This window comes from Hevea brasiliensis, chromosome 16, assembly GCF_030052815.1.
Source record: "Hevea brasiliensis isolate MT/VB/25A 57/8 chromosome 16, ASM3005281v1, whole genome shotgun sequence".
In the NCBI taxonomy this organism is placed as follows: Eukaryota; Viridiplantae; Streptophyta; class Magnoliopsida; order Malpighiales; family Euphorbiaceae; genus Hevea; species Hevea brasiliensis.
This window is the reverse complement of record NC_079508.1, coordinates 71608270-71617155: the sequence shown is the minus strand read 5'-3', so window position 1 is coordinate 71617155 and position 8886 is coordinate 71608270. Positions and strand designations below refer to the sequence as shown.

Below are 8886 nucleotides of genomic sequence, written 5' to 3'. Positions count from 1 at the left end.
CTCAAATCTTATTACCTATTTGATGTTATTGTTAAAATTATTATTGAAAAAATTATTTTTTTAAATATACTAGTTTGAGAATTTTAAAAAATAATTTAAAATTAAATTTAAAAATTTTTAATCTTAAAAATATTAAAAAAAAATTTTTTTTTTTCAAATTATTTTTTTAATAACGTTTAAAATAATATTTTTATTCATAAAAAAACAATTTTAACTTCCCAAACTTAATACCAAACGTCACCTAATCTGGTGTTTGAAACTGAAATTGTAACTGTCCCATTCAGAATCAAAATCAGTCAAATTCGAATTGATCAAACCCATATTTAAATTTAACTGAAATTACACTGTAACTGATTGATTCAATTTTGCATAAAAATCAAACTTATTCCTTTAAAAAAGAAAAATTAAGGAAAAAATTCATTAAATCTGATCAAAATTCAATCAAATTAAAAATAAAACTGAAATTAAAATTAAAGTCAAAATAAAACCGAAAAACCTTTTAGTCTGACTTCTGTTCCGCCGGCCCTGTAATTTGAAACTCCGCCCTCGGTCCAACTCCGGACCGTCACTCAACTGTCACTGACCTGGTGTGCATGACCTTCTCCGAAACTCTTACAGTTAACGTGAAAGTTGCTTTTCGAGGCACATAAATTTTTTACTATGTAAATGTAAGCGGGCTCCTATTAGCTCAATTCACCAAACGAAAAGAAAAGAAGAAAAGGAATCTGAAACATTTTATTCCATGAACAAATTCCACAATGGCTTAATTAATTACATGTTAAGTACCCTTCTTGATCAAAATGTTCAGTTTGGTCCACTAAAACCTACTGCATTTTATAACAACTTGCATCGTCAGACACTAGCATTACTGGCTTGGATGTTGCAAGGTAGATACTAGAAAACCAGTTGTCTGACACACGTTGCCAACTGAACTGAAGAATCAAAATTTCTATATGCCTCGCAATTGCATGTATTTTGATTTTAAATTATAATTGAAGACAATACTCGCTCAAATATGTCGTGTATAGAATGAAAGAAATGACAAGCATCATCTTGCACAATCCAGTATGCAGATATACGAACCTGATGTATTGGGCAAATCATCATATTCAAAAAGAGATAGATGTCTTGCTGGTTTAACATCTAATGTCAGCACTACCCTCATTGGCTACAACTCTAATACTAAATGGTCCAGATGCATTCAAATGCAATTTATGGCTACAAAATTAGTAACCATGTGATGTGCAGGACCAACCTCTTAATTCCAGGACATGCAAGTGCAAGGTCAAACAATACATTAAACACTAATCACTAAAGATGAAGCAAACCATACTTGCATTTTCAGAACACGAGCCCCGAAAATAACAAAAACTCAAGCCAATGAGGTTACACATTCGCCAATGAGATAGATATAATTGCAGTACTTCTTGCAGTTATTTATATAAACAAATCTACCAAGTGGAAACATTGTTAATGGGAAGAGTACACTGGCAAAAGATTGGCTTGAATATACACTTTGAAAAATGCTAGTGTTGTTCTGAATTTTTTTTTCTGGAAGGGAGGGAAGAGCAACAACAAAACAAACACTAGACAGCACAATCCCTGGTGTATGCAGTTCCAAAATTAATTCTTTTAGCATAGGTTGAAATTGCTTCTTTAAAAAAAGATCTTTCTCAATGCTATTAGGCAAAGCAGTTTGAAACAACCCCTTTGGTACGATATATATTCAGAGTTCAGCCATAACAACAGAAACATTATTAGTTGAACTCCACACATATCAATTATAATAAAGATGATCACGAATGGAAGTTGATGATATTGATGAGACAAACTAGAATCATAATAGAAAATAAGACAAATTAAAAAGAAATAGAAGGGCACATAATTACCTCAGGAACATTGTCATGTACGATGTAATTCTAAAAAAATTGGATCTCATATTTGTGTTTCTCAGGATTTATCATTCTTATTTAATGATAAGCCAACAATATTTATTTTATGATCAGTTAAAGCTTAGTAGAAAATAAGAAATCTGGGCACCAGATGAGATTAAGATGCTTTCTATTCTACATTGTTACTCTATCAAGGTTATGTAACACTAACACTTATTTTTCACAAAATGACAAGATATTAAGCCTAATTTCAAAGAGAAAAATAAGAAAGATTTCAATGGTTAGATATGTGCTTAAAAAAAGGAAAGAGGGTCATGTGGCAAGTAAATTCATATTAGCAAGCTGTGAAACTAACGATAAGCATAAAGTCTTACTGGAGTATGCACTCCAATGAAGAACCTTTTAAAGTCAGGAACACAGGATCATTTCAAGTGTAAAAGCCATATCCTTCCAAATGAAGATGCCCACAAATTGATATCACAAAATAACGATATGAAAATCATTATTAATCAATTTCAGAATTTCTCTACAGCCATCGCATGAAAGGCAGCTGTAAATGCAATGCAAATGAATAAACTGGTTGAATATAAAATTGCACTAATTATCAGAAAACATAGCAAGCAACTATTACAAACACAAACCATTTTGCCAAAAACACTAGTTAAAAAGATTAGTTTGAGAACTTGTACACACTAGACACTATCCAATATCCAGTATAACGGAGAGAGATGATCATTTATGAACCTGTACTATTTTATCTAAAAAGCGAAAAAACAGTGCATCAACAAGAAAACAAATAGAACACATAATAAGCAGTCACATTTACCCCATAATAGTCAAAATGTTCATAGAGACCCGACCATTGTAACAATGATCCGATTCCTACCTTAATCGTCCCAATTTCCAGGAAGGGCATCTTGTTCAATCGATATCTAAAGGAATTACAACTCAAACTCATCTTCCAGCTTCAATTGCTCTGCTGCAGCCTCCTCCTCATCATCATCGATCACAAAGTATGGATTATGCGCCTCAGGCTTAAACTTATATCCAGTAAACACATAAAACGCCAATGTCGCCAGCTCTCCAGCTAGCACGCTGGTCCATAGATACTTATAAGAAGTTATAGTCTCCAATGCGTATACGACCACGCGGGTAAAGTAGATATAGCAAATTACCACGATGTAATACTGCCTAAACAGAGTCAACTTCATCAAATTCACTGCAGCCTTCCCGTCTGTCTTGGCGGCCTCACGTAGGTTCTTAATGGACCAAACAATGGGGAACAAAACAGCACAGCAGCATACAACGTCAACCAGTAAAAAAACCTGCTTCCAGGTGATCCAGTCCTGACCGTATGGTCCTGTTTCATCGATGACTATCTGAGCCATATTTGCCACAACCTGGAGTGGAATCACAATCATCAAAACCTTCTTCTCCTTGTCCTGCAAGTAGGGCTTCAAAAAGGACCATCCCGTTCCAATCAACACAATCAAAGTAAACAGAGTAATCCCCTTCAAAAAGCTGAATATATAAAACAACACATCCCATCCGTGAGCACTACCAGTCCTCTTGATATAAGACTTATCCTCTGCTTCACATAATAAATTCAATGCCTTCAAAACAACCACGGCCAGCATGAAGAAATGGATTCTGAAAATGGTGAGTCGTTTCTTGTACAGAACGTGAATCCATAATCCGGCGAGAACAAAATAAATGAGGGAGAACAAGAAATAAACGCGAGGGAGAATAGTCTTGCCGGCGGAGAGATAATCGCGGTTATTGTTCCTTTCGAGATTGTACATGGCCGAGTTGACGTCCATGGACACCTTGAGCGAATTCAAGCAATTGGCAAAAACAAGAGTGTACTGATCGGCATCGTTTTCGGGAAAGAGAACGGAGAACTTGCCCTGGCCTTTTTGGAGCTTGTTGAAGGTAAAGACGTGCTTGATAAGGTCCGATTGGAGAGCGCAAGTGATCTCGCCGTCCTCGATCTGCTGGAGCACGTGGAGCCAGGAGTCTCGGGTGCAGAGGAAGAATCCGACCTTGGAGAGGTCGAGATCAGGGTTTTGGTTAGAAAGCTGGATGTTAGAGACGTTGAGCTCGAGTTGACCCTTGTGAGTAAAACCAAACTCGTCGAAAGGGATAATCGGGCGGTCATCAGATCGGATATCAGAATATCGGATCTCAGCAAAACAAAGAGAAAATAGAAGAGAAGCAAAGAAAGAGAAGAGAAACAAACGAGCCATGGATCTGAGAGAGGGAGTTGTCAGATCTGAGAGGTTTCCTTTCTCCGTTTTTGTTTATATTTGCGAAACGAAGGAATTAATTGAAGAAGAAAATGGACGGCCTTAATAGCATACCAAATAGAAGAAGGTAGGGTTCTTATTGAAGAGGACGATGTCGGTCGAGGAAGAGTTTTTTTTTTTTTTTCTCTATCTTTCTTTAAAGGGCAATTGAATTCGTGGAATTAAAAGGATTAATAATTAATCTCTCGTTCCTAAATAATCTTATTTTATAAAAAAATTTATGAATAATTGATTAAAATATTTTTATATTTAATTAAAATAAAAAGTGATAAGCACTTTAAAAGAATTTTAAAAAATAAATGCATTAAGACAATAATAAAAAAATATTAATTTAATTTTTTAAAAAATAAATAAAACGAAATAAAAAAAAAAATTAAAATATCTCTTAACATGAAAAAGAAATAATAAAAACTCGGATAATTTTTTTAATAGGGAAAAAGTTGTAAATGACGAATATAAAATGGGAACATTTAGGCTGAGATTTTATATATTAAAAAAAAAAAAATTATTTAGGCTGAGATTACCAGATGGGAGTCATGGGATGGGACGGTAGCTTTCGGCAGCGCGTTTTATAAATTCTTTCGTTTTCACCCAAAGCCAAAGACACAGACAAATGAAATGGCTTCGTTTTTACGCCTTAAAGGTGAAAAATCTAAATCAAGTAATTCAGCGACGCCATGTACAAGTGACTGGCTTTGGCTCCACTATAATTTTATTCCATACGCTTAGAATTTGTGCGTAGACTTGGCAGTCACTAGTTTAATTAGAATACGTTGACTTTGGCATATTAAAAATGTACTCCTTAATCCTCATCTCAATTACTCAATGCACCAAATGCTAGTATGATATGGTACGAAACTATTTTCTCTTACTTTTTTTCCTGAAATGTTGTATTTTTATTGGATGGGAGCACCACCTCACTCTCTTTGACATCTTACATCTTTGTACGCTTAATTATGCAAATACTCCATAAAACATTAAATTTTATTATTCTTTCCATTTTTTCATATTGATAGATAATAAAATTTATAATTTTATATAAAAAATAGCATATATTTCAGAAGTACACAATAATTTCTTCCCTTACACTGAAGCCATCTTTCCATGTCAATTTGTAGACAATTATTTTGGTGTGTTCTAGAATAATAGAAACTCTATTAGTTAGTTACTTTGTTTTAACCACTTGAATTATTTTTAATTTATTTTAAGAATAGGGTAAGGCTATAGAAAATTCCTTTTAATTATATTAATTTCTAGTTATTTTCAAGAAAAAAAAATTGTAGTTATATAATTTTAATTTGTTACGTAATGTTAATTTTAGTGTAATTGGGGACTCCCAACTTGGGCAAAATTTTATGGGAAATTTGTAGTGAATCACTTCTATAGAAGTATTCATTTAGATATTCACTCATCGTCTCTGTATGTATCTGCGACATCTCATCAATAGATTAGGAATGAAAAAAAAAAAAAAAAAGGAACGAAGTTAAGAATTTTTCAGCGCTTCTCGGAGAAATAAATACGATAGCTTGGAGCAGTAGTGGACTCAATGGTCCGTCTCTTATATGCTTGGAAGTGACAGTATATAATCCAATATTATATTATATTTGAGGGATACTAATCCCTCAGTTTTTTCCTGAGAAAAAAGCAACTGCACCAACAAATGGTGCATTGATGTATGTAGCAGGTTCGGATTGTTGGTAGTTATTTCGATCATCTGCAAAATTGTCTCTATTATCAGGACCACCTATTATGGCTCCAATCAGGACATTTGGATTAGGTGAACTAGAGTAGAGGTATTGGAAGCCATCGTTGCAGGAAATGCGCCCTGGATGCGCATGTATAGATGGTACGGAGGAGCCCCTGTGGTGCACATGTTGAGGATACCTGTTTCCGAAACCCACCATGTAAGACATTTTTGCTGGATTATCACCTAAAATGTAGTCCACCTGTTTTTTGGCCTGTGATATCAGTGATTCAGCTGTTACTGTCGAACCTCCACACGTGACAATTCCTCCATTGGAGCTAAGATATTTAGCATATGTCAAGAGAAGGAAAGATGTCGAAGTTACATATTGTAGATTACTTTCACTTGCTTTATAGAAAAGGCCTCCTGCAGAGTATAAATATTACGTTCAGTTTCACCATATAATTGACGGAAACGCAAAAGGGAAGGAGAAAATTACTTACCTGGGGTATATTGGGCCTGGAAACTAGAAGTTCCTGGAATTAGGGAGCATATGTAGTTGTCTGAATGTGCTTTAAATACCTGAAATTCTTCTACTCGTTTATCTAAGAATCCCTGTTGAAAGTCCCAAGAGTTAAAGCATTCAGCTAACCTCCTACGATTGTTTTCAGGCAAAGCAGGGTTTTAGTTTAGAGTAGAACCTTGGAAAGAAGAATCTTTGTCCCAGCTCGCTTGTCATCCCAGCTAAAAGAGTAGTCATCGTCATCAGCACCCATTGTGTGACCATTTGACTGGATGTAGGCCAAGTATGAGCCGTTCTGTGAGGCTCTATGAATCCAGGATGCACCCCAGAGAAGCTCATCCTGAACAGAAAAGCTACTGTCAAGACAAGAGTTGATAACAGAAAACCAAGAAGCAAATGATTAACTTTACCTGGTACCCCGAGTAAGAGCAATAAAATGGGCAGACTGCTGAACTGAGAGAATCACTGTAAGAACCTCTGTACCTGTCCGCAAAATCGAATACCTGTATGATCACAATAAGCTTTCTTGTAAATGGAAATGGTGGAATCAGACGAATATATAGCAAGAGATTAATTTCTGTGGATACTTACTTTCATTGCAGTTTGAAGCAATTTGGAAGAATAAGAAGGGTCAGAATCTTTGAAAACAATTGATGCAGCAGCCAGCGCAGCAGCTGTCTCTGCAGCTACATCGGATCCAGGATTTTGAGTGGTCACTTTGTACACATTGCGTGGTGTGTCCATGTCTTCAGGCCTCTCCCAGCATTTATGATCCAAGTTCGGATCTCCAACCTGCACCATCCAGTGCATTTTGAAATTATTCAGGGATGCGAGCCTAGTTAATGGCTTTTTACTTTCATGTAAGAGCTCAATACTCTAGCTACTATTTTTTTAGCTTTCTTAGTGTCAAGTTTCTCAATGAGCAGAGGATGAAGCTTTTTCGTAATTTATATATAAAACTAAACCATGTGCTCACTCAACTAATGAGGTTTAGGAAGTCGTCTCTACAGGGTTATTTGAACCGAGTCGGAGCCAAATCAATAAAAATATAAAGTAAGTGCTCACTTGAACATAGAGGGTGCCGGGGGTGGCAGTTGCTGCTTTTAAAAGGTAATCAGTGCTCCAGCGGATGGCAGCTTTGGTATTCTCAATCTGGTTATGCATTGAGGTGCCAAATTCAATGACACTCCATGCCAACAATGTAGTAGTAAAGGCCATAGGAAGGCCAAATTTGACATTATCTCCTGCATCATAGTATCCACCAACTAGGTTCACCTGAAATTCAATCCGCAAACAAATTAAAACTAAAACCATGGTTATCTTATTATATGATTCACCAATAAAAGTTTGTAGTAGAATTTGAATTAGACATGATAACTAGAGCCATCAGACAACCCAGAATTGCCCCTCCATTTGAGCCTCTGGTTAGGCGGCAACACTCCTGACCGCTGACCCTCAAAAAATAGGATGGATTTTTCAAGAGCATCAGTATAATCTTGAGTAGTGAAGGCTGTGCAAAGCAGGCTAAGTGAACAAAGAGTTATTAGAAGAATCTGTATCAATAATGAAAATTTAGCAGCATCAGCCATTCCGTCGTATAGTATCCTAATAGACTTCGAATTGTAGTTGAGAGCTCGAGGGCTTGTGGGTGTGAGTTTTGCTGAGAAAGAGTTGCCATTTATAGACAACAATAAGATGTTAGAAGTGAGAAGTTGGAGATGGAGGGTTCATTGCTGGTCGTTAACTGTGAGAGATTCATGCTGCTCACGGGATCAACTGCGTAATTTTGGACGTTTTTCGGTGGGGACAACCAACACTCAAAGCTACTTTATCCAAAATTGAAAGATATGGCAACCTGAAAGTCATTGATGGACAGAGAAAAGGACACAAGAAAGACAAAAATGATACACCATCAACAGATAATTAATTCTCGTTCGTTATAACAGTTAACAACATTAGCAGGCAGGAGGAGAGAAAAGAGGGTCACTGTTAGCCATGCCACAGTCTTAAAAGCTGCGCAAGTTAAGTCAGGACAAAGATTAAAAAGTAATGGTTGGGCACATTCTTGAACTTTGGATGCCGTAATTAATGCCCGAGTATGGAGTGCGGTATTGGATTAGTAGACACAGATTTGTCTTCTTGCAATGAAGTCACGGATACGTATAGAGCGAAAAATTAATCACATGAGCGTCAATACCAACTTTGAGGCTATCAGCCTATCACAAGAAGATTACTGTTCTCCACAATTTTCAACAACAGTTTTATTAGTTAATTCAAGTACTCCAACCATAATTCGTTGAGTCATGTGATAAGAATATACAAGTCAGGATTTTAGAATTTCTGTGCAGGAATCATCATTTTCTTTGCATTACTGCGGCTTGATTTTAGGATTACTGTGAGGCCACGAAGATTTGTGATGTCTTGACCATCAGCCGCGCATAAGATTTGATATGTCTTACCAAATATATATATATATATATA

The 8886-nt window shown here is 35.9% G+C and overlaps 2 protein-coding genes across 2 annotated transcripts; both read right to left on the bottom strand.

The window, feature by feature from the left end:
• Window positions 1–2535: 2535 nt before the first annotated feature.
• LOC110631702 (protein CANDIDATE G-PROTEIN COUPLED RECEPTOR 7) lies at window positions 2536–4338 on the bottom strand. The gene has a single exon (XM_021779623.2). It carries the CDS (start codon window positions 4136–4138, stop codon window positions 2834–2836), a length of 1305 nt encoding a protein of 434 aa, XP_021635315.2. The 5' UTR covers window positions 4139–4338; the 3' UTR covers window positions 2536–2833.
• A 1433-nt stretch (window positions 4339–5771) lies between these two features.
• On the bottom strand, window positions 5772–8072 carry LOC110631690 (endoglucanase CX). Its single transcript, XM_021779604.2, has 7 exons — window positions 7776–8072; window positions 7471–7680; window positions 6997–7197; window positions 6816–6908; window positions 6584–6745; window positions 6386–6497; window positions 5772–6308 (listed from the first exon to the last, which is right to left on the bottom strand). The coding sequence occupies exons 1-7, from the start codon at window positions 7992–7994 to the stop codon at window positions 5821–5823; spliced, it is 1485 nt and encodes a 494-aa protein (XP_021635296.1). The 5' UTR covers window positions 7995–8072; the 3' UTR covers window positions 5772–5820.
• Window positions 8073–8886: the final 814 nt, after the last annotated feature.

Coding starts and splice junctions, on each gene's coding strand:
- LOC110631702 (XM_021779623.2), bottom strand. CDS start 4,138: ATGGCTCGTTTGTTTCTCTTCTCTTTCTTTGCTTCTCTTCTATTTTCT.
- LOC110631690 (XM_021779604.2), bottom strand. CDS start 7,994: ATGGCTGATGCTGCTAAATTTTCATTATTGATACAGATTCTTCTAATA. Junction 7,198..7,470: donor CCGGCACCCTCTATGTTCAA/GTGAGCACTTAC, acceptor TGGATGGTGCAG/GTTGGAGATCCGAACTTGGA. Junction 6,909..6,996: donor TGCTTCAAACTGCAATGAAA/GTAAGTATCCAC, acceptor GTGATCATACAG/GTATTCGATTTTGCGGACAG.